Source organism: Scyliorhinus torazame, chromosome 3 (assembly GCF_047496885.1).
Source record: "Scyliorhinus torazame isolate Kashiwa2021f chromosome 3, sScyTor2.1, whole genome shotgun sequence".
NCBI lineage: Eukaryota > Metazoa > Chordata > Chondrichthyes > Carcharhiniformes > Scyliorhinidae > Scyliorhinus > Scyliorhinus torazame.
Window position 1 is genome coordinate 252240440 of NC_092709.1, and position 25436 is coordinate 252265875.

The following is a 25436-nucleotide window of genomic DNA, read 5'->3' on the forward strand; positions in this document are numbered from 1 at the left end:
GGTGAGACCCACGCAGATACAGGGAGAATGTGCAAACTCTACACGGACAGTGACCCAGGGCCAGGATCGAACCTGGGTCCTTGGTGCCTTGAGGCAGCAATGCTAACCATTGCGCCACCTTGCCGTCCCGAGATAGATATATTTCTGATGTAAACCGGGTTAAAGGGATATGGGAACCAGGTAGGGACATGGATCTGAGACCAGGAAGAGATCAGCCATGATCTGATTGAATGGCGGAGCAGGCTCGAAGGGCTGAATTGCCTACTTCTGCTCCTAACTCCTGTTTTCCAGCTAGGCTGACATTTCAGTGTGAAATGGAGGGAGTAGTGCATTATCAGACATGCTGTCTTTCAGATAAGAAGTTAAACAAAGTCTATCTACTCTCTTGGGCAGACCCACTGGGCCAGTTTAGCTCACTTTACTAGACAGCTGGTTTGTGATGCAGAGCAAGGCCAGCAGCCTATGGTGATCTGGGACTATGGCATCTTTACCTTTACATGGGCATAAAGAATCTCATGGCATTATTCAGAAAAGGAATGTTATCCCTGGTGTCCTGGTCAATATTTATCTCTCAACGATGTGGTGAAGTGGTATTGTTGTTGGACTAACATTCCAGAGACCTAGGGCTCTGGGGACCTGGGTTCAAATCCACCACAGCAGATGATAACATTTGAATTTAATGAAAATCTGGAACTAAAGTCTGATGATGACCACAAAACTATTGTTGTTTTTCGTAAAAAGCCATGTTGTTCATTAATGTCCTTTAGGAATAGAAATTTGCCACCCTTATCTGATCTGACCTACATGTGACTCCAGACCACTGAAATATGCCCTCTGAATAATGAGAATTAGGGATGGACAACAGTTGCTGGTCTAGCTAGTGACACTCACATCCATGAACGAATAATTAAAAGAAAATCTGGCCATTAGCACATGCTGTTTGTAGTAGCTTGCAGTGTCCAGATTCGATGCCACATTTCTTATATTACACAAGTGAGGATACTTCAAAAGCTGTAAAATTCGTTGGGTGTTCTGAAGGTGTGAAAATGCAAGCCTGCCTTTTATCTGTCTAATCAACTGCTGAAGCACAACATTATCCAGAGCTGTACATCTTTTAAGAAAAAGACACTCTCTTAAATTTGGCCTAATGGACGATGGGTCTACTAAGAGTATCAACTGTATATTTTTAAACTCTGCAAAAGGTGATTCTAAAGGAGGAATAGAAAGTAATTCAATAAATATGAATTACTGTAGTCATAACGATTGCTCATATTACTTCCCCAATTAACCGATAACATAGCCAAAAGGTCACGGTGGATCTGTTGGACAGCACACACTAACTCTTGCTTGTTTAGTTTAACATCGTAGATTAGACAAATCATAACGGAATAAAAACTGCTTATTAATAGAATAGTTGGAGCAACAGTCCGCTCCTTCCAAACATAATACCGGACACTGGAATGACTTGCTTCCCTCCAATAGAGGCTGTGCCAAACTGCTTACATTGCTTTTTAGTGTTAATTGGCAGCAGTGCCCTTCAGCTTCGTTATTTTAAGTCCTTGTCACATATCGATGACACTAAACTCTCCTTTTAAAAATAAAATCAAGCAAAATATAAAACTCCCATTTATGCCGAATGGAGCGCTGACGTTGGAAAACGACCACAAGTTTTCAGGTGAACAAATTGCCCCCACCAGAAAACAAGAATCATTCTGGATCAGGATTTCCAAGACGTGGGCTTTTCACATTTACACTAAACTGTAACGGATTGCAACATTTATCCGCCTGCCTGACAGACAAGTGAGCGGGTCCCAGGGCGGTGGAGGCGGCCAGCTCCAAAGACACTCACCTTCCTCCCCGTATTGATCGTAAATGGATCTCTTCTTGGGGTCGCTGAGCACTTCGTAAGCCTCGGCCACCTCTTTAAATTTCTCCTCGGCGTTGGGCTCTTTGTTTTTATCCGGGTGAAACTTCAAGGCCATTTTCCTGTAAGCTTTTTTAATTTCATCTTCGTTGGCTTCAGAGCTGAGACCGAGGATGTTATAATAATTTTTCCCCATTTCTTTCTCCCAGAAACGTTGACCGGCCGACGGCGATCTTTCTGAGGCGTCGGGGGGGGGGGGGGGGGGGTGAAGAGGAGAGAAGAAAAATCACATAATTTTTATTAGTATAGAAATATCCAAATTGCTGTGCTTAAAAAAAAAAGTGACAAGCTCCATCCGGCGACCGCGCGTGATAAGATTCAGAAGCGCGCAGTGAAACTTTATTTTGAATTTCGAACATTTCAAGCCGGGATCGCAGAATTTATTACCGTTAAATTATATTTTTTTCCCCCCCCCTCTACTTTGAACCAACACGTCAACCAGCAGGGCGCTCCGGTGCTACCCAACTTGCTAGCTGCTTCGGGGCCGGTCAGCGCCCGCCTACCCATCGACCCAGGCGCTGATTGGTCTGCTTGCCTTCGCCGCCCCGAACGCGGCTTTCGTTTGACCGGCCCGCCCAACGCATCCTCGCAGCCGATTGGTGAAGGGGGATGTCGATCATCTGACATTTAAAAAGGGATCAGCGGCTAGCAGGTTAGGCTGAGGCGGCGTGACTCATAGACTGGAATTAGAGCGGAGCGCGCGCCGGGGGGCGGGGGAGGGGAGGCAGAGAAACTTCCAGAAACATTCCGGCAGAGCATCGCTTCCGCGCCCAAGCCGCATCTGGGAGGACGGGACAGCTGGCGTTACGATCATATATAGTCGGTCCAGCTGGGCTTGGAGGAGCAGCGCTCTTTCCACCCCATTCAGTGCTAACTTTTATATTGATATTCGATTACTCGATGAATACAAAAAGGACAAGCACCGCTATGATTCCCATTTTCAATTTCCTCCTCGACTCCCGTTGGCTATGCTTAGATTTAAATCAATATAGGTATGCTGTCTCCATCAGCCCCCCCACCCCCTCGGTATTGAAAGTCGAATAGCGAGCAGATCACTCTACTAACTCGGGTTCCCAGGCCTCCAGGAGGTATTTTTTGACCTCGAAGGGAATCGAGGGTCATGCAGAGCACACCAGAGAGGGGGATCTAAGACCACAATCTGATCAGCCAGGACCTTTTTGTGCGGCACAACAGGCTTGAGGGGACGAATGGCCTCGTCCTTCCATTTATTATGTTCTTATGCTTTGGATCCTTCAGGAATTAAACCTAAACACTGCTGCGAGCTACCCAGGGGGAACATCCCAAGGTCCATCAAAATAGTGCGTGTTTATTTTCAGCAAAACTTTTGTTTATTACAGAAACACTTGAGATGGGAGAAAACAACTGTCTGACTGGGTGGAGGTGGCTACGGACTGGATAATCTGATGAAACGTCCAGGAATACAGCCATCTGGGGTTGGCAACCTTTTACCTGCCAACTGAACAGCCAGTCAACCTCTACCTTGCAGAGGCTGAGCACCATCTCTGACATTCTCCAATTCTTCGCCTGGACTGCGATCCCGCTGACAATTGAACATCAAGCCATTGTCTCCAGGACTGTAACTGATGTAATCTCTGGAGCTCATCCCAGTGCAGCTTTGGAACTGAGTGTAAAACTTGGGCGTTTTGTGAGTGTGATAGTTAGGTGAAGAGGGGAAGCTTTCTGCTGGCTTTCCTACCGTTGTCACCCAGTAGTAATTGGTTCTTAGTCCACTGCCGAGAAAGGAGTGTGGTGAGTATCTGGCAAGTGGTTCTAAGGTTTAAAATTGCATACAAACTGGTGGTAAAGTTAATAAAATATAACCAGGAAAATGTGAATAATATAATTAAGTAATTAATTAAAATACATTAAGAATGGCAGGACAGGAGACCCAGAGGGTGGGAATGCAGGAACCTCAGCATTTGCATTGTTCAATGTGTTTGAGGTCTCTACACTTGTTTAGCTGAGAGTGGGGCTGCAGGGTGGATGAGAAAACTGACCATGGGACCTTGGCACAAGAAGCTATTCAAGTGGTGGGGCGCAGAAAGGAACGTGGGAGATTTTATAGTGAGGGGGATTGACACTTCTGCAGAAAAGACTGAGAGTCTAGACGGCTGTTGGACACTGCCTGCCCAGTGCAAGGATTCAGGACATCTGGGGTGGGATTCTCTGACCCCCCGGCCGGGTTGGAGAATTGCCGGGGGGTGGTGTGAATCCCGCCCCTGCCCTGTCGCCGAATTCTCCGGCACTGAAAATTCGGCAGCGGCGGGAATTGCGCCGGTCGCCGCCCCCCCCCTCCACCGCCCCCCCCCCCCCCCCCCCCCCCCCCCCCCGGCAATTCTCCGGCCCGTGATGGGCCGGAGTCCCGCTGCTGTCATGCCAGTCCTGTCGGCGTGAATCAGACCACCTACCTTACCGGCGGGACTGGCGGCGTGGGCTCCGGGGTCCTGGGGTGGGGTGATCTGGCCCCGGGGGGTGCCCCCACGGTGGCTTGGCCTGCGATCGGGGCCCACCGATCCGTGGGCGGGCCTGTGCCGTGGGGGCACTCTTTTCCTTCCGCCTCGGCCATAGCCTCTGCGATGGCAGATGCGGGTGACCCCCCCCCCCCCCCCCCCCCCCCCCCCCCCCGGTGCATGTGCGGGGATGACGTCAGCAGCCGCTGACGCTCCCGCACATGCGTGGACTTCCGCCGACCGGCGGAAGCCCTTTGGCCCCGGCTGGCGTGGCGCCAAAGGCCTTTCCCGCTGGCCGGCGACGCGCCAACCACTCCGGCGCGGGCCTAGCCCCTCAAGGTGAGGGCTTTGCCCTTAAAGGTGCACCTTGGGGGCAGGCCGACGCCGGAGTGGTTCCCGCCACTCCATCCCACCAGGACCTCCCGCCGGGTAGGGGAGAATCCCGGCCCTGATCAGAGCTGAAGAGGATCTTGGAGTGGGAGGGGTAGGATCCAGTCATTGTGGTCCATGTAGGTACCAACAACATAGGCAGGACAAGGAAAGAAGTTCTGCATAGTCTGTATGAGGAGCGTGGCACCGAATGAAGAAGCAGAACCTCCTTGGTAATAATCTTTGGTTTCTTACCTGACCCATATGCTTTTGCTAACACTGTTGGGGAGGTTTTAAGCTAATGTGGCAGGGGGGTGGGAACCAGATTAGGAAGTTAGAGGTCAGTAAAGAGGCAGCAACTAAAGCCAGTAAGGTACTAGATAATAAACTCAATGTGACTAAGGGGAAGAGTAGACCGGGAAGAGATGATGAACGCAAAGGGACAGGTGGTCTGAGATGCATTTGTTTCAATGCGAGAAGTGTAGCAGGTAAGGCAGATGAACTTAGGGCTTGGATTAGTACCTGGGAATATGATGTTATTACGGAGACATAGTTGAGGGAAGGGCAAGACTGGCAACTAAATATCCCAGGGTACAGATGCTTCAGGAGGGATAGAGAGGGAGGCAAAAGGGGTGGAGGAGTTGCATTACTGTCAGAGATGATATCACAGCTATGATTAAGGAGGGCACGATGGAGGATTTGAGCACTAAGGCAATATGGGTAGAGCTAAGAAATAGGAAGGGTGCAGTAACATTGTTGGGACTTTACTACAGGCCTCCCAAAAGCGAGCGTGAAGTAGAGGTACAACTATGTAGACAGATTATAGAAAAATGTAGGAGCAATAGGGTGGTTGTGATTGGAGATTTTAACTTCCCCAGCATTGAATGGGACTCGTGTAGTGTTGGAGGTGTAGATGGAGCAGAATTTGTAAGGAGCATCCAGGAGAGTTTTTTAGAGCAGTATGTAAATAGTCCAACTCGGGAAGGGGCCATTCTGGACCTGGTATTGGGGAATGATCCAGGCCAGGTGTTGAAGTTTCAGTCGGTGATTACTTTGGGAATAGCGATCACAATTCTGTAAGTTTTAGAATACTCATGGACAAAGACGAGAGTGGTCCTAAAGAAAGAGTGCTAAATTGGGGAAAGGCCAAGTATAACAAAATTCGTCAGGAGCTAGGGAATGTGGATTGGGAGCAGTTCTTTAAGGGTAAATCCACATTTGAAATGTGGGAGTCTTTTAAGGAAAGGTTGATTAGAGTGTAGGACTGACATGTCCCTGTGAAAATGAGGGATAGAAATGGCAAGATTAGGGAACCATGGATGACGGGTGGAATTGTTAGACTAGCTAAGATGAAAAAGGAAGCATACATAAGATCTAGGCGACTTAAATCTGATGAAGCTTTGGAGGAATATCGGGAAAGTAGGGCAAATCTCAAACGCGCAATAAAGAGGGCTAAAAGGGGTCATGAAATATCTTTGACTAATAGGGTTAAGGAAAATCCCAAAGCCTTTTATTCGTATATAAGGAGCAAGAGGGTAACTAGAGAAAGGATTGTCCCACTCCAAGACAAAAGAGGGAATTTATGCGTGGAGTCAGAGGAAATGGGTGAGATTCTTAATGAGTACTTTGCATCGGTATTCACCAAGGAGAGGGACATGATGAATGTTGAGGCTAAGGATGGATGTTTAAATACTCTAGGTCAAGTCGGCATAAGGAAGGGGGAAGTTTTGAGTATTCTAAAAGGCATTAAGGTGGACAAGTCCCCAGGTCCAGATGGGATCTATCCCAGGTTACTGAGGGAAGCAAGGGAAGAAATAGCTGGGGCCTTAACAGATATCTTTGCAGCATCCTTGAGCACGGGTGAGGTCCCGGAGGACTGGAGAATTGCTAATTGTCTCTTTATTTAAGAAGGGTAGCAGGGTTAATCCAGGGAATTAGAGACTTATGAGCTTGACGTCAGTGGTAGGCAAACTGTTGGAGAAGATACTGAGGGATAGGATCTATTCACATTTGGAAAAAAATAGACTTATCAGTGATAGGCAGCATGGTTTTGTGCAGGGAAGGTCATGTCTTACAAACCTAATAGAATTCTTTGAGGAAGTGACAACGTTAATTGATGAGGGAAGGGCTGTAGATATCATATACATGGACTTCAATAAGGTGTTTGATAACGTTTCCCATGGCAGGTTGATGGAAAAAGTGAAGTCCTTTGGGGTTCAGGGTGTACTAGCGAGATGGATAAAGAACTGGCTGGGCAACAGGAGACAGAGAGTAGTGGTGGAAGGGAGTGTCTCAAAATGGAGAAAGGTGACTAGTGGTGTTCCACAGGGATCTGTGCTCGGACCACTGTTGTTTGTGATATTCATAAATGATCTGGACGAAGGTATAGGTGGCCTGATTAGCAAGTTTGCAGATGATACTAAGATTGGTGGAGTTGCAGATAGCGAGGCGGACTGTCAGAGAATACAGCAAAATATAAATAGATTGGAGAGTTGGGCAGAGAAATGGCAGATGGAGTTCAATCCAGGCAAATGCGAGGTGATGCATTTTGGAAGATCTAATTCAAGAGCGGACTATACGGTCAATGGAAGAGTCCTGGGGAAAATCGATGTACAGAGAGATCTGGGAATTCAGGTCCATTGTACCCTGAAGGTGGCAACGCAGGTCGACAGAGTGGTCAAGAAGGCATACAGCATGCTTGCCTTCATCGGACGGGGTATTGAGTACAAGAGTCGGCAGGTCATGTTACAGTTGTATAGGACTTTGGTTCGGCCACATTTGGAATACTGCGTGCAGTTCTGGTCGCCACATTACCAGAAGGATGTGGATGCTTTAGAGAGGGTGCAGAGGAGGTTCACCAGGCTGTTGCCTGGTATGGAGGGTGCTAGCTATGATGAAAGGTTGAGTAGATTAGGATTGTTTTCGTTGGAAAGATGGAGGTTGAGGGGGACCTGATTGAGGTCTACAAAATTATGAGAGGTATGGACAGGGTGGATAGCAACAAGCTTTTTCCAAGAGTGGGGATGTCAATTACAAGGGGTCACGATTTCAAGGTGAGAGGGGGAAAGTTTAAGGGAGATGTGCGTGGAAAGTTTTTTACGCAGAGGGTGGTGGGTGCCTGGAACGCTTTGCAAGCGGAGGTGGTAGAGGCGGGCACAATAGCATAATTTAAGATGTATCTAGACAGATATATGAACGGGCGGGGAACAGAGGGAAGTAGATCCTTGACAGGTTTAGATAAAGGATCTGGATCGGCGAAGGCTGGGAGGGCCGAAGGGCCTGTTCCTGTGCTGTAATTTTCTTTGTTCATTGTTCATATGCAAATTGGCATAGGACAAATAAGATTAGAGAAATTAATGCATAGATCAAAAGACTGGTGTGGTAGAAGTGGGTTCCGGTTCATGGGGCACAGGCACCAATACTGGGGAAAGTGGGGGCTGTACCATTGGGATGGTCCACATCTGAATCGTGCTGGGTCCAATGTCCTAGCGAGCTGCATAACCAGGGAAGTAGAGAGGATTTAAAACGAAATAGGGACAAGGAATCAAATTAAGAGAACCGAGACCAAGGCATTTTTCAGAAGAATTCAAGGAAGAGTAAGTATTCTGAGTTAAAGATTGCAGTAATTAGATTTATAATAATAATAAACTTTTATTAGTGTCATAAGTAGGCTTACATTAACACTACAATGAAGTTATTGTGAAAATACGCTCGTCGCCACACTCTCTGTTCAGGTACACGGAGGGAGAATTCAGATTGTCCAATCCACCTAACTGTCTTTCGGAAGGAAACCGGAGCGCCTGGAGGAAACCCACACCGACATGGGGAGAATGTGCAGTCTCCGCATAGACAGTGACCCAAGGGGGGAATCAAACCTGGGACCCTGGCGCTGTGAAGCAACAGTGCTAACCAGATTTAAAGTTAAAGTGGGACAGCAAACTTGAGGTAAATTAAATGTTTGATACAATTTTATTAGAGTCTGGGAATGGAGAGTTAAAGCAATTGTGAATAGTTTGTGCAGCAGCCAGGACAGAGAAATCCTAAAGCAGTTGGTGTAAAACCTCGACTGGATTAGCTGTTAAAAGTGGAGCGGAAGCTTTGTTTCAACGGGGCATTTTTAAAACCAGGATTGGATTTTGGAATGCAAATTGCTAAGGGAAAGCATTATTGTGGGAGAAGATTTTAAAGCGTGCTTTCAGGAGTGGCGTTTAGAAACTCTTAAGTGACAAGCATCTTAGGAGCGGGGGGGTCTGAAGAGAATTCCACAACTTGGGCGCAGAGCGGAGTGTGTGTATTTGACCAGACCCAATCTGTGTGTTTAAACAGGCTTTGTGTTAAGGGTAGCTTAATTTGCACTTTGTAAGCGATGTTAACCTTAAAATCTGTGTGCATTTGTTAAGCTGAAGGGGAAATATTGTATCATCCAAATTTTTAATGTTTTTCCTTGTCGTTAAAACTAATTAGCAGTCCTGTGATTCTGTTCCTCTGGGTTTTATTTTATAAAAAGTTATGGGGCCTAATTCGCTGATTCTGGGGCGAAGTCCCCACGCCGGTATGGGAACAGTGGCGTTTTACGCCAGAAGAAATGGCGCAAAACGGCCACCGATTCCCCGTTTTGCTGGGGGCTCGCAGGACGGCAGTGTAGAGCACCCGGCTTTAGCTGCAGATATGCCCCGAAGAATTGCCAGGTCCGTGGCCGTGCATGTATGCGCGTCAGCCTTCAGTGGCCGCGCCGTACTACATGGCGGACGCAGCCTGGGACCCACCCGCGAAATAGTGCCCCCATTTTGGCCGGCTCGCGCCCCCTGAACCAACCCCCGCAGTGCCCCCAGCCCTGAATAACGTCCCCCGTGCACACGGCTCTGGACTGAGTCCGCAGCCGCCACGCTGAGTTCTCGACGGATGAGACCATGGGAGACCCACGCAGTCGGGAACTCGGCCGGTCGGGGGCGGAGCATCAGGGGCGGGCCTCAGGCAATGTCCTGAGGCCGTCGATACGTGGCGCAACGTATTTCTAGAGTACGCTGCTTCGGAGGGGGCGGAACATCGCAAAAGCGGTGCCGCCCCCGATTCTGTCGTAAACCTGGATTCTCCAGCCGATCGCCGAATGCGATTTCGGCAACTGCAGAATCCAGGGCATGGTCTTTTGAGCCAGGGTTCCATTCTGGGATCTTTCAGCCCAGTTCCAACACCAACTGGGATTGGAAAAGGCCAAAGCTAAAGACTCTGTATCTGAATACACGAAGCATTTGAAGCAAAACAGATTAACTGGGAGCGCAAAGTGAAATAAATAAGTATAATATGATTGCCATTACAGCGACATGACTGCAGGATCACATAAATTGGGACCTGAATGTTGAAGGATGCATGGCATTTAGAAAGGACAGGAAGCTAGGAAAAGGTGGAGGGGTGGCTCTGTTAATTAATGATGGTATCAGCACAATACAGAGGGACGACCTAAATTCAGGGAACCAGGATGTAGAAATGGTTTGGGTAGAGATGAGAAATGATAATGACAAGAAATCACTTGTGGGAGTAGTGTACAAGCACACTAACAGTACCTTGTGGTAAGAAGGGGTATCAAGGAAAAAGTAATGGGAGTACCCCATTACTCATTCTATGGGCCAAGTGCTGGTCAGATGTCTTTCATGCATCGGTGCTGACTTGATGGGCCAAAGGGTCCCTTCTGCACTATTATTCTGAGTTTGTCAGAAAGGTACGGTGATAATCATGAGTGATTTTTAATCTGCATATAGACTAGAAAAATTAGATTGACAAAGGTAGCCTAGATGAGGAATTCAGAGAATGCTTTTGAGATAGTTTCTTAGAACAGCACGTTCTGGCACCAACCAGAGAATAAGCTAAACCAGACTTGGTATTGTACGAGTTAGGGTTAATTCATGATCTAACAGTGAAGGCACCCCTAAGTAGCAATGATGCTAATCTGATTGAATTTTAAATTCAGTTTGAGGGAGCGAAGACTAGTATTTTAAATTTAAATAAGGGCAATTGTGAGGACATGAAAGCAGAGCTACAGCAAAAGTGAATTGTTAAATTAGATTGGATATTTCAGAATATACAGAGTAGATACATTCTAATGAGAAAGTAAAATTCCAAGAGCAGATCCACCAACCGTGGTTAACTAAAAAAAGTTAAGGACAGTATCAATATAAAACTTGAAGAAAAAATATATAATTGCGCAAAGGTGGGTGGCAGATCTGAAGATTAGACAGAATATATGAAGCAGCAAACAATGGCCAAAAGACTGATAAGGAAGGAAAAATCGGCTTAAGAAAGAAAGATGGCTAGATTAAATAAAGAGAGATAGTAAAAGTTTCTATAGATATTTAAAAAAGAAAAGTTAACAAAGCGAGTGTTGGTCCGATGGAAAGTATTTGAAAATAAGGAGATGGCAGATAAATTGAATGAGTATTTTGCATCAGTCTTCACTATCAAGAATACAAAACATCGGGACTTCCGAGTGCGGCGATGACCAGCTAAGTCGCACGTTTTGGCACCTCCCGTTTTAACGGACTTTTGGGCTCTTATCGGGAGCCCCAACGGCAATTTTCGAAGGCTAAACCCACTGTGAGGCGACATAGAAGGGAGTCCCCCCGGATGTGAATGGACAGAAGAGATAATAGTGGCCAGATTGCGAAGGATCCTCTGGAGCAGCAGCAAAGAAGGGAAGTGAGAAGCAAGATGGTGGTGGAGGGAGGCCAGTTGGTATGGGGCCTGGAACAGCAGGAGTTCCTCCAGCAATGTGTGGAGGAGCTCAAGAAGGAGGTGCTGGCACCGATGCTGCAGGCGATTGAGGGGTTAAAGGAGGCGCAGAAGACCCAAGAGATGGAGCTCCGTGGAGTGAAGGCAAAAGCTGCTGAAAATGAGGACGAGATACAGGGCTTGGTGGTGAAGACGGAGACGCACGAGGTACTGCATAAGAGGTGTATGGAGAGACTGGAAGCCCTGGAAAATAGCTCGAGGAGGAAGAACTTAAGAATCTTGGGTCTTCCCGAAGGGGCAGAGGGAGCGGACGTTGGGGCGTATGTGAGCACGATGCTCCATACCTTAATGGGAGCTGAGGCCCCGACGGGCCCCCTGGAAGTGGAGGGAGCGTATCGAGTCCTCGTGAGAAGACCAAAGGCAGGAGAAATACCTCGAGCAGTAGTGGTGAGGTTCCACCGCTACAAGGACAGGGAGATGGTCCTGAGATGGGCGAAAAAGACACTGAGCAGCAGGTGGGAGAACGCGGTGATCCGCGTGTATCAGGATTTGAGTGCGGAGGTGGCGAGAAGGAGGACGAGTTTCAATTGGGCCAAGGCGGTGCTCCACAAGAGGAAAGTGAAGTTCGGAATGTTGCAGCCGGCAAGACTGGGTTACACACCAGGGTAAACACCACTACTTCGAGACAGCAGAAGAGGCGTGGACATTTATTGAAGAGGAGAAGTTGGACTAGATTGGAGAAAGAGTGTTTGAAATGAAGTAGTGAGGTGGTGGCAAGGGACTGTGAATCAGATGGGGGAAAATTTTCTTTCCCCTTGAAGGGGGGACACACGAAGAAATGTGGGCGCCGGTGGGGAAGGGGAGGGGGAAGGAGAGAGGGAGCTGCGCCATTAGGGGCGGGGCTGAGAGGGAAGCGCGGGCTTTGTTCCCGCGCTATGGAAATTGTGGCGGGAAAAGCGGGCGCAGGAAGGAGGGGGCCTCACATGATGGGAGGCTAAGGATAAACGGGGGAAGCCGAGGTCAGCCAGAGTTTGCTGACTTCCGGAAGCAATATGGGGGGAGCAACTAAGTTAGAGAGGGATCTAGCGGGGGGGGGGGGGGGGGGGGGGGGTTTAACTAGGTTGCTGCTGCTAAGGGGAAGGGGGAGCTGTTACGGGATGGGATGGTTGGGACGGGAGGGCGCCGTCAGGGGGATAAGCGGGTGCGTGGGAACCGGGTGAGGAGCTGGTCTAAAAAAGGGGATGGCTAGTCGATGAGGGGGTGGGTAAAGAGCCCCCCAACCCGGTTGATCACGTGGAACGTGAGAGGGTTGAATGGGCCGATTAAGAGGGCAAGGGTACTTGCGCACCTAAAGAAGCTAAAGGCAGACGTGGTCATGCTTCAGGAGACGCACCTGAAACTGGCGGATCAGGTCAGATTAAGAAAAGGATGGGTGGGACAGGTATTCCACTCGGGCTTGGATGCGAAATCCACTTGGGCTTGGATGCGAAAATAGAGGGGTGGCAATACTGGTGGGGAAACGGGTATTGTTTGAGGCGAAGACCATAGTGGCGGACAGTGGGGGTAGATACGTGATGGTGAGTGACAGATTGCAAGGTGAGGCGGTGGTGCTGGTGAATGTATATGCCCCGAACTGGGATGACGCGAACTTTATGAAGCGTATGTTGGGGCGCATCCTGGACCTGGAGATGGGAAAGTTGGTAATGGGGGGGGACTTCAACACGGTGCTGGACCCAGGGCTGGACCGGTCCAGATCTAGGACTGGGAGGAGGCTGGCAGTGGCTTTATGGAGCAGATGGGAGGAGTGGATCCCTGGAGATTTACTAGGCCAAGGAGTAAAGAGTTTTCCTTCTTCTCCCATGTCCACAAAGTGTACTCCCGGATAGACTTCTTTGTCCTGGGAAGGGCGCTGATCCAGAAGGTGGCAGGAACGGAGTATTCGGCTATAGCCATTTCAGATCATGCCCCACATTGGGTATATCTGGACGTAGGAGAGGAAAAGGAACAGCGCCCACTCTGGAGATTAGATATGGGACTGTTGGCGGACGAGGGGGTATGTGTAAGGGTGAGGGGATGTATTGAAAGGTACCTAGAGATTAATGAAGACGGAGAGGTCCAGGTGGGAGTAGTCTGGGAGGCGCTGAAGGCGGTGGTTAGATGGGAGCTGATCTCCATAAGGGCCCATAAGGGGAAACAAGAGGGTAAAGAAAGGGAGAGATTGTTGAGGGAGATTTTGAGGGTGGATAGGCAATATGCGGAGGCTCCAGATGAAGGGCTATACAGGGAAAGACGGAGACTGCATACGGACTTTGACTTGTTGACCACGGGTAAGGTGGAGGCACAATGGAGTAAGGCACAGGGAGTGCAGTATGAATATGGAGAGAAGGCGAGCCGGCTGCTGGCCCAACAACTTAGGAAGAGGGGGGCGGCGAGAGAGATCGGAGGGGTTAGAGACGAGGAGGGTAAGATGGAACGGGGAGCGGAGAGGGTGAACGGGGTGTTTAAGGTATTATATGAGAGGCTAGGCTCAACCCCCGGAAGGGAAAGAGGGGATGATGCGTTTCCTAGACCAGCTGGAGTTCCCGAAGGTTGAGGAACAGGAGATGACCGGACTGGGAGCGCAGATTGAGGTGGAGGAGGTGGTAAAAGGAATTGGGAACATGCAGGCAGGGAAGGCCCCGGGACCGGATGGGTTCCCGGTGGAGTTCTATAGGAAATACGTGGACCTGCTGGCCCCACTTTAAAAAAAATATATATATATTTTATTCAAGCTTTTTGGCCAAACATAACAATACGTAGTGTTTCTTTTACACAACAATAAAGCAATATAAATAACCGTGGCCAGTTTTAAACAAATAAATAAATAATATATAAAGAAAAACAAAAACAAAACTACATGGCAACTGCCTTGTCCAAAATAAATACTCTCCAAAAATACAATCCAACAATCCAATATACAATTACATATACCAAATACCTATACATATACAATAATATCCCTGAGAGTCCATCCGATTCCTCTCCCACCCCCCCACCCCCCCCCCCCCGGTTGCTGCTGTTGTCTATTTCTTTTCCATTCCCTCTATCTTTCCGTGAGGTAGTCGACGAACACTTGCCACCGCCTGGTGAACCCCTGAGCCGAACCCCTTAACACGAACTTAATCCGTTCCAACATTATGAACCCTGCCATATCGTTTATCCAGGTCTCCACCCCTGGGGGTTTGGCTTCCTTCCACATTAACAATATCCTGCGCCGGGCTACTAGGGACGCAAAGGCCAACACGTCAGCCTCTCTCGCCTCCTGCATTCCCGGCTCTTCTGCAACCCCAAATATAGCCAACCCCCAGCTTGGTTCGACCCGGACCCCCACCACCTTCGAAAGCACCCTTGCCACCCCCACCCAGAACCCCTGTAGTGCCGGGCATGACCAGAACATGTGGGTGTGATTCGCTGGGCCCCTCGAGCATCTCGCACACCTATCCTCTACCCCCAAAAATTTACTAAGCCGTGCTCCAGTCATATACGCCCTGTGTAGCACCTTAAATTGTATCAGGCACACGAGGACGATGAGTTTACCCTACGTAGGGCATCTGCCCACAGCCCCTCCTCAATCTCCTCCCCCAGTTCTTCTTCCCATTTCCCTTTCAGCTCATCTACCATGATCTCCCCCTCGTCCCTCATCTCCCTGTATATGTCCGCCACCTTACCGTCCCCCACCCATGTCTCTGAGATCACTCTATCCTGCACTTCCTGTGTCGGGAGCTGCGGGAATTCCCTCACCTGTTGCCTCGCAAAAGCCCTCAATTGCATATACTGAAATGCATTCCCTTGGGGCAACCCATATTTCTCCGTCAGCGCTCCCAGACTCGCAAACGTCCCATCTACAAATAGATCTCTTAGTTGTACTACCCCAGCTCTTTGCCATGCTCCAAATCCCCCATCCATTCTCCCCGGAACGAACCTATGATTGTTTCTTATCGGGAACCGCACCGAAGCTCCCGTCCCTCCCCTATGCCGTCTCCACTGCCCCCAAATTTTCAATGTAGCCACCACCACCGGGCTTGTGGTGTATTTCTTTGGTGAGAACGGCAACGGCGCCGTCACAATTGCTTGCAGGCTAGTCCCCCTGCAGGACGCCCTCTCCAATCTCTTCCACGCCGCTCCCTCCCCTTCTGGCCCCACTTCTGACGAGAACCTTTAATGAGGCTAGGGAAAGGGGGACATTACCCCCGACGATGTCGGAGGCGACGACATCGCTGATCCTGAAAAGAGACAAAGACCCGCTGCAGTGCGGGTCATACAGGCCTATTTCCCTCTTGAACGTAGATGCCAAGCTTTTGGCCAAGGTGATGGCGACGAGGATAGAGGACTGTGTCCCTGGGGTGGTGCATGATGATCAAACGGGGTTTGTTAAAGGGAGGCAATTGAATGCTAATATACGGAGGCTGCTGGGGGTGATGATAATGCCCCCACCGGAGGGGGAGGCGGAGATAGTGGTGGCGATGGATGCAGAGAAAGCATTTGATAGAGTGGAGTGGGACTACCTGTGGGAAGTACTGAGGAGATTTGGATTTGGAGAGGGGTTCATTAGATGGGTTCAGCTCCTGTACAGGGCCCCGGTGGCAAGTGTGATTACAAATAGGCAACGATCTGACCACTTCCCACTATATAGGGGTACAAGACAGGGATGTCCCCTATCCCCGTTACTGTTTGCGTTGACAATTGAGCCACTGGCCATAGCGCTGAGGGGCTCTAGAAAGTGGAGGGGGGTACTTAGAGGAGGAGAAGAGCATCGGGTGTCATTATACGCGGATGATTTGTTGTATGTCGCGGACCCAGTGGAGGGGATGCCTGAGATAATGCAGACACTCAGGGAGTTTGGAGAATTTTCAGGATATAAATTGAATATGGGGAAGAGTGAACTGTTTGTGATGCACTCCGGGGAACAGGGCAGGGGAATAGACGATTTACCATTGAGGAGGGTAACAAGGGATTTCCGGTATTTAGGGATCCAGGTGGCCAGGAACTGGGGAACCTTGCATAAGCTTAACTTGGCACGACTGGTAGAGCAGATGGAAGAGGACTTTAGGAGGTGGGACATGGCGCCCCTGTCATTGGTGGGCAGGGTGCAGGCGGTTAAAATGGTGGTCCTTCCGAGGTTTCTTTTTGTGTTCCAGTGCCTCCCTGTACTGATTACAAAGGCCTTTTTTAAGAAGGTGGACAAGAGTATTATGAGCTTTGTGTGGGCTGGAAAGACCCCAAGAGTAAAGAGGGGGTTCCTGCAGCGCAGTAGGGACAGAGGGGGACTGGCACTGCCGAGTCTAAGTGATTATTATTGGGCCGCCAACGTGTCAATGATATGTAAGTGGATGAGGGACGGGGAAGGAGCGGCGTGGAAAAGACTGGAGATGGCGTCCTGTAGGGGAACTAGCCTAAAAGCACTGGCGACGGCGCCGTTACCGTTTTCCCCGAAACAATACACCACAAACCCAGTGGTGGTGGCAACTCTGAAAATTTGGGAGCAGTGGAGACGACATAAGGGAGTGACGGGTGCCTCAGTGTGGTCCCCGATAAGGAACAACCATAGGTTCGTCCCGGGAAGGATAGATGGGGGATTTAAATCTTGGCAGCGAGCAGGAATTGCGAAATTGAAGGACTTGTTCTTAGACGGGTCGTTCGTGAGTCTGGGAGCACTGACAGAAAAATATGGGTTGCCACCTGGGAATGCATTTCGCTACATGCAAGTGAGGGCATTTGTGAGGCAACAGGTGAGGGAATTTCCGCAGCTCCCGGCGCAAGAGATCCAGGACAGAGTGATTTCGGGGGCATGGATGGGTGATGGCAGGGTGTCAGATATATATATAAGGAAATGGGAGGAGGAGCTGGGGGAAGAGATTGAGGAGGGGCTGTGGGCAGATGTCCTAAGTAGGGTAAACTCTTCGTCCTCGTGTGCCAGGCTCAGCCTGATACAATTCAAGGTTCTACACAGGGCGCATATGACTGGAGCAAGGCTGAGTAGATTTTTTGGAGTGGAGGATAGGTGCGGGAGATGCAAGGGAAGCCTGGCGAACCACACCCACATGTTTTGGTCATGTCCGGTATTGCATGGGTTCTGGGTGGGTGTGGCAAAAGTGATTTCAAAGGTGGTGGGGGTCCGGGTCGAACCAGGCTGGGGGTTGGCTATATTTGGGGTTGCAGATGAGCTGGGAGTGCAGGAGGCGAGAGAGGCTGATGTTTTGGCCTTTGCGTCCCTAGTAGCCCGGTGAAGGATTCTATTTATGTGGAAAGAAGCTAAACCCCCGGGCATGGAGACCTGGATAAACGACATGGCAGGGTTCATAAAATTGGAGCGGATAAAGTATGCACTAAGAGGTTCGGCTCAAGGGTTCACCAGGCGGTGGCAACCGTTCCTCGACTATCTCGCAGTGCAATAAGGGAAAATAGGAAAGGTAGCAGCAGCAACCCAGGGGGGAGGGGGAGGGGGGAGGGGGGGGTGGGAGGACTCATTTGGGTCCTCAGGGGTTTTTATGTGTGTGTTTATATATTAGTTATTTATATTAGATTTTACGAAGTTACTATTTTAGTTACTATTTCTGTTGTTTCTTATTTTGTTGTTGGCAGTTGCCGTTAGTTAGCATATTATTTATTTCAAAAACGATCAATGTATATATTATTACAAAGTTGTAAAATGGGAAATTTTTGTTTTTGTTTGATCGAAAAACTTTAATAAAATATATATTTTTTAAAAGAATGCAAAACATCCCAGAAATAGCTGAAAATCAGGAAATGGAGGGAATGAAAAACTCGGGGAAAATTACAATCACCAAGGAAGTGATGCCAAGCAAATTGTTGGAGCTGCAGGATGTCAGGACTCTGGGTCCTGATGGACTTTATCCTAGGGTCTTAGAAGTGGCTACTGCGACAGTTGATGCATTAGCTTTAATTTTCCAAAATTCGCTAGATTCGGGGAAGGTTCCATTGGATTGGAAATTTGCAGATGTAATTCCTTTGATCAAAAAGGGAGTGAGACAGAAAGCAAGAATATATAGGTAAGTTAGCTTACCATCTACCATAAGGAAAATGTTAAACACTACAATTAAAGACATTGTAGCAGGGCACATGGATAAATTAAAAGTATGGGTGGCACGGTAGCACAGTGGTTGGCACTGTTGCTTCACAGTGCCAGGGACCCGGGTTTGATTCCTGGCTTGGGTCACTGTCTGTGCGAAGTCTGTAAGTTCTCCCCATGTTTGCGTGGGTTTCTTCCGGGTGTTCCACTTTCCTCCCACAAGTCCCGAAAGATGTGGATGTTAGTTTGAACATTTAATAAGTTTAATTTTAGTTGCAAGAATTGAAACACTATTCTAACTTAACTTTAATGCCTTTAGCGATCTTGTACACCTCTGTAAGATCTTCATTCAGATGCCTCTTTTCCAGACAGAAAAGATGAAGTTTAATCTAATTCTTCTCCTAAGTCAGATTCCCTAAGGTGAAAAATATTCACATGTAGGCATGTTTGAGTAAGTAAAGAAGCAGTTTATTATTTCAGATCTGGGAGAAAGATTTGGAGACTACGCAGTCTCGCAATCCTCTTTCTCCCAGATCTGAAATAATAAACTGCTTCTTTACTTACTCAAACAGGCCTACATGTGAATATTTTCACCTCTAACAAAATGGCGTCGTCTGGCAGGATGTTGCTGAGCCGGTTGCCGATCAAGCTGGTGGACAAGGAGAGTAGTCAAAACTTTGACCGCCAGAAATTAGAATCACACGGCGAGACGGACGGACAGCGAAGCAACATCCAACAAATCTGGTATCAAGGCCAAGTGAGTAAAAGACTCCGTTTAAAATTTGTGGTTTTTTTTGGTTTTGTTTTCTTGGTCCGCTATACCATTTACTTTAGTACTAATCGGCTGCTCGAGGACCCATGCTGAGCCTGAATTAAGGGGGCAATTGAGCTCTCGCGTGACGGCCAGAGTTAGTTGGGAATCTGAGACGCACAGACTGTTGAGTGTTAGCAGTCGCAGAATTTACCGTGACAAGCCAGGACCGCCACCCTCCGGGAGTGGATGATAGGTAAAAGCCTCTGAGCACAGTCGCCTAGCACACCTGATACGCGGGTGATAGAGACGACACGGTTAACACATCATGGAAAAGAGAGGCACAAGGTCGCTTTTCTGGGGTCCCCGGGATCCATGAGTCTGGCGTACGGACAAGGGCAAAATACTCTGGTACAAAAAAAACAATGATCAGAGATGGGTGGGATCCAGACGCAGCCCCTCCCGTAGAACAAAAAACTGGTGGGATAAACAAACGCGAGATACGGTAAAAAAAATAAGGCAGGAGTCATCTTAGTTCACCAGTTAGAAGAACAAATGACAGAAATTAAGTGCACCCCCGTGCAGCGTTACGGTAATAATGTAAATGACCGATATAAAGCCTTCACACCGTTTGAAAAACAGGCAATTAAAATTTTTTAAAGGAATTGAGCTCTCACTCTCCCGCACTCACACCAAATCATTTTAAGCTTGGAAATAAAGCGAGAAAATATAGCGGCAGTACAGATTGTGCAAACCGGCAAAGGAATCAAAGGAAACTGCTATAATTACGGCTAACGACTGTAGGATAAAGAAAGGGAACTGTAAACATTGCGGGAAATCTTGACACCACAGTCATAGTTGGCATTGCTGGCATACGACAGAATTCGGGAAATCCAACTTCATTAGCCCAAAAGATCGTGCAGCATTCCTGGAAGCAGAGGGGAAAGAAACAGGCTCCCTGGGGATGGACATTTTAAATTAATTAAAAGTTTAGACATGTCCAAAGGAAAAGAAAAAAATCAAATAATGTAAAATCCAAAAGATCAGACCTTGTGGTCATTGTGGAATGAGATGGGGAAGGTACAATATCACTTTTGCTCACCCAGGAGTATTGTAACCCAATTAATCAAATGTGGAAGCCGGGTGGATTTCAATAAGACACTCTGCGGCACAGTAAAAAAACAAAAAAAGGGGGCTGAAATGCTCAACAAGCTTTTTGTTCAGAAATATCTGAGGATGACAAATCCCCCTCCCAAAACAAAAAAAAAGGGGAGTACAGTAAATACAAGATTAAGGTTAGAAACTTAATGGATTCTTGTCTAGAAGAACGTCAGATCGTTTCAAATTTGCGAGATCGGATTTCAGTTTGAGATTAAGCCATTCAAGCCGTCCAGATAAACTCGACAGTAATTCAATTCATTTGAGTTTTTTAAAAAAAATCCAGTAGTATCTCTTTCAAACACTGGTTGAATAGCGAACTATGGCCATATTTTCTGGAAGCTTCCAACATAGGTTACAAGAAGAAAAGAGTTTTGCATTCATTCGTGTGAAATCTCTCACCCCCAAAATCACAAAACAGAAAGGCTAATAGACGAATTGGCTCCCCAGCTGGTGTAATAGCAAAGACAAAGACATCAAAACTCATTTTACCTGATGATGTGTTAATCAGCCACTATATCAATCCTAAGGAAAGTAATGGATTTTGGCTAGAGGCACAGAAACTGTAAAGCTGCAGCTAATTTATTAGTGAGCCACATCACATGACCCCATGGTTCTAGCCTCTTGGGTCAGTTTTAATATTCCATTTCTAGCCTCCCATATCAATCTGCTTATTACTTGCAATCTGAAAAGAACAACAACAGGGCACCTGGCTTACGAAGCAGCCGGCCACCATCTCAACTCCTCAAATCTTGTTTTATTTGAATAGCCACTGACTACCAAAAAATCTAGGTACAGAAATCCCATCGTGCTGCATCCTCATTCATTTTCAAGGACTGTGCTGCTGAGTCCAATCAGGAACTCATCTTGAACTGTCTTTGCCATGAAGGAAACACCCTCTGAATTTTGGCTTTCTGGACTTTGGAAATCATGTGAAATAATATTAATTTCTGTGGTTCTTTTACTGTTGTCATCCACAGCTGTGAAAACTCTCCCTTTTCCATCCTGTATGCGAGATTGGGGGCACCCCATCCTGGGAAATAAACTTAACCTGAGTTAATCAGACACCGGGTTTGTTGTGTGTTACTTATGAAATTGGACAACACAAAACGGAGGGTTTGGGTAAACACACCACAACCTGCATTTTAAATAATTTTTAAAATCTGTTCCTTACAGACATGCTGGGAGGATAACATTCAGTTTATCCCTCTCTCTTGTGGATAACACTATTTTGTCATTGTTTTTTAATATGGACACCAGTAATTGGTTTACAACCCAGTAGCTACCAGTACCCACCTTCCAGCCTGAGGTGAATATTGACACCCTCAATAATCAGTGCCTCATTGAACAATATATGAAACTCAAGTTGATTTATCAGAGATGCTAGCTCAACTTCAGTACTGGTATTGTTTTGATCAGTATATAGTGGATCTATAAACTGCCATAGTTCAACAGGAAAATTCCAGAAAGTTGGTGTGAGGCAATACAAATTGTCTTTCTGAGACATAGAAAACCATCAAATGGCACTGATAGCTATTGCTCAATACTACTCTTCCACAATTTGTACGTTAATAGCAAGAGTTGTTACTGGCTTGTCTGGTACTTATCTTTAAGGTCACAAGTATGCTTACAATAACACTACAATGAAGTTACTGTGAAAAGCCCCCTAGTTGCCACATACCGGCGCCTGTTCGGGTACACAGAGGGAGAATTCAGAATGTCCAATTCACCTAACAGCACGTCTTTCGGGACTTATAGGAGGAAACCGGAGCACCCAGAAGAAACCCACGCATAAGCAGGGAGAAGGTGCAGACTCCGCACAGACAGTGACCCAAGCCGAGAATTGAACCTGGGACCCTAATGCTGTGAAGCAACAGTGCTAACCACTGTGCTGCTGGGAGTGATGTGCCAAAGGAACAGGCTGGTTTCAGACCAACTGAAATTGCAGCAACCAGATTCTCACCATTGAACCATATTATGACAGGTTTCTAGCACAAACCTGAAACCAGAATAACTCATGACAGATTTATCCAATGCATGTGATATGTGGAGATATGGGCTTTAACTGAAATATCAAATGTGGTAGCACTCTGTGACTCCTGGCTAGTGGTGAGCAAATGTAGTTATCTAATGGGTTTTGAATGAGCACATCAGTAGAGCACACACCTTCAGTGATCATTTAACTGTTAAATACTTTAAATGTTTGTGGTGTTCCGATCTCAGGGTAAGCGTTCTCCAAGGCGGCCTTCAGGACGCGCGACAACGCAGAATCGCCGAGCAGAAGCTTATAGCCAAGTTCCGCACACACGAGTGTGGCCTCAACCGGGACCTGGGATTCATGTCGCATTACATTCATCCCCCACCATCTGGCCTGTGAAATCCTACCAACTGTCCTGGCTTGACACAATTCACACCTCTTTAACCTGGGGTTACCCCATCTCTGGATCTGTAAAGATTTAATCACCTGCTAATGCTTGCATTCCAAGCATTGTCTAGCATCTTTGAATCTGTCTATATATATATATGTTTCTGGAACATACCTCTTCATTCACCTGAGGAAGGAGCAGCGCTCCGAAAGCTAGTGACATCGAAACAAACCTGTTGGACTTTAACCTGGTGTTGTAAGACTTCTTACTGTTAAAAATGATTGCAATTAGGCCATAATCTGAATTTAGCAAATCATGAGTAGCGTTAGAATATTTGAAATTTCAAACCCCAGGGCCGGACGGGTACCCAGTGGAGTTTTATAAAAAGTTCTCTGGGATATTGGGACCAGTGTTGAGGAGGATGTTCAATGAGGCAAGGGAGAGAGGGGTGCTACCCCTGACGATGTCACAGGCCACGATTTCGCTGATTCTGAAGCGGGACAAGAACCCGGAGCTGTGTGGGTCCTACAGGCCGACATCCCTGTTGAATGTGGATGCCAAATTGCTGGCCAAAATTTTGTCAGTTTATGGTTGGTGGCCAATGTAAGAAGGTTGTTAAACGTGATCATGGTGCCCCGGAAGGTAGGGAGATGGAGGTAGTGATCGCAATGGATGCAGAAAAGGCTTTTGATCGGGTGGAATGGGATTATCTGTGGGAGGTATTGGGATGGTTCGGATTTGGGCGGGGCTTTATTGACGCGGTCAGGTTGCTGTATCAGGCTCCTGTATCGGACCCAATAGAGGTGATGGAAGAAATCATGAGGATTCTAGGGGAATTTGGCCAGTTTCCGGGGTATAAGCCAAATATGGGGGAAAGTGAGATGTTTGCGGTCAAAGGAGAGGCCATTGGGGGAGCTGCCGTTTTGATTAGTAGGGGGAAGCTTTAGGTCCTAGGTATTCAAGTGGCGTGGGAATGGGACCGGCTGCATAAATTAAATCTGGCCCGACTAGTGAACCAAATGACGGACGATTTTCGGAGATGGGACGTGCTCCCATTGTAATTAGCTGGGAGGGTGCAGACGGTGAAGATGACGGTCCTCCCAAGATTCCTGTTCATGTTTCAATGTCTCCCCATCTTTATTCCGCGGTCCTTTTTCTAACGGGTCAACAAAGTGATCACTGGCTTTGGGCGGACAAGACCCCGCGAGTAAGGAAGGTGATGCTTGAGCGGAGCCGGGGAGAGGGTGGGCTGGCGCTGCCAAATTTTAGTAACTATTACTGGGCGGCGAATATATCCATGATCAGGAAGTGGGTGGTGGGGGAGAGGTCGGCATGGGAGCATATGGAGGCGGCTTCATGCAAGGGTACCAGTCTGGGGGCATTGGTAACTGCGCCTTTGCCGTTCCCGCCGGCACGGTACTCCACCAGCCCCGTGGTGGTGGCAGCCCTGAGAGTCTGGGGGCAATGGAGGAGACATATGGGAGCAGAGGGAGCATCAGTCTGGTCCCCAATCTGTAATAATCACCGGTTTGCCCCGGTTAGTATGGATGGGGGGTTCCGGATATGGGGGAGAGCAGGGATTGAGTGAATGGGGAATATGTTTATAGAGGGGAGCTTTCCAAGTATGAAGGCCCTGGAGGAGAATCTTGGGTTGGCGAGGGGAAACAAATTCAGGTGTCTACAGGTGCGGGACTTCCTACATAAACAGGAGTCAACCTTCCCGCTCCTACCTCTAAGGGGGATTCAGGACAGGGTAGATTCCAGAGGGTGGGTAGAAGAAGGGAGCGCCTCTGACATTTACAAGGAACTTATGGGGTCAGAGGAGACGCAGACCGAGGAGCTGAAGTGCAAGTGGGGGGAGGAGCTGGGAGGAGAGATAGAGGATGGTCTGTGGGCGGACGCATTGAGTAGAGTCAACGTGTCCGTAACATGTGCCAGGCTCAGTGTGATACAATTCAAGGTCGTTCACCGGGCTCGTATGACAGCGGTCCAGATGAGCAGATTATTTGGGGTGGAAGACAGGTGTACAAAATGTGCGGGAGGACCAGCGAACCATGTCCACATGTTCTGGGCATGTCCGAAGCATAGGGGATTTTGGCAGGGGTTTGCGGATGTCATGTCCACGGTGTTAAAAACAAGGGTGGCACCGAGTCCAGAGGTGGCAATTTTCGGGGTGTCGGAAGACCTGGGAATCCAGGAGGAGAAAGAGGCAGACATTCTGGCCTTTGCTTCACTGGTAGCCCGGAGACGGATACTATTAGCTTGGAGGGACTCAAAGCCCCCGAAGTCGGAGACCTGGCTATCGGACATGGCTAGCTTTCTCTGGAGAAAATCAAGTTCGCCTTGAGAGGGTCACTGTTAGGGTTCGCCTGGAGGTGGCAACCGTTCGTCGACTTCTTCGCGGAAAACTAATCGTCAGCAGAAGGGGTGGGGGTTAGTTTAGCTTAGAGTAGGGGGTTAATAAAGGTGGGACCTGTAAGGGATGAGACGGCTTTTGCACTATGTTTATAGTTTCATGTACATTGTTTATTTTGTTGTTGTTATCATACCAAAAATTCCTCAATAAAATGTTCATTAAAAAAAAAAGAATATTTGAAATTTCAAA

The 25436-nt window shown here is 47.9% G+C and overlaps 1 protein-coding gene and 1 long non-coding RNA gene across 4 annotated transcripts in view; one reads left to right on the top strand and one right to left on the bottom strand.

Annotated features, from left to right (window-relative positions):
* The window catches only part of dnajb5 (DnaJ heat shock protein family (Hsp40) member B5), a 66087-nt gene extending 63678 nt beyond the window's left edge, over positions 1 to 2409 (bottom strand). The window contains exons 1-2 of one of the 2 annotated variants that reach the window (XM_072497125.1): positions 2312 to 2409; positions 1850 to 2101 (exon numbers count right to left, since the gene is read on the bottom strand). In XM_072497125.1, the coding sequence (XP_072353226.1) occupies positions 1850 to 2060 (211 nt within the window). In that variant the 5' untranslated portion in view covers positions 2061 to 2101; positions 2312 to 2409. The remainder of the gene's footprint in view (positions 1 to 1849; positions 2102 to 2311) is intronic. The other variant, XM_072497126.1, reaches the window with a different exon arrangement.
* Positions 2410 to 2609: 200 nt separating this feature from the next.
* On the top strand, positions 2610 to 25436 carry LOC140409062 (uncharacterized). 2 transcript variants are annotated; one of them, XR_011940272.1, is made up of 3 exons: positions 2610 to 3694; positions 8499 to 8709; positions 22689 to 25436. It is a non-coding gene; the product is annotated as an uncharacterized lncRNA (long non-coding RNA). The 2 variants fall into 2 exon arrangements; XR_011940271.1 differs by lacking the exon at positions 22689 to 25436 and having other exon boundaries at positions 2621 to 2916; positions 3283 to 3694; positions 8499 to 9463.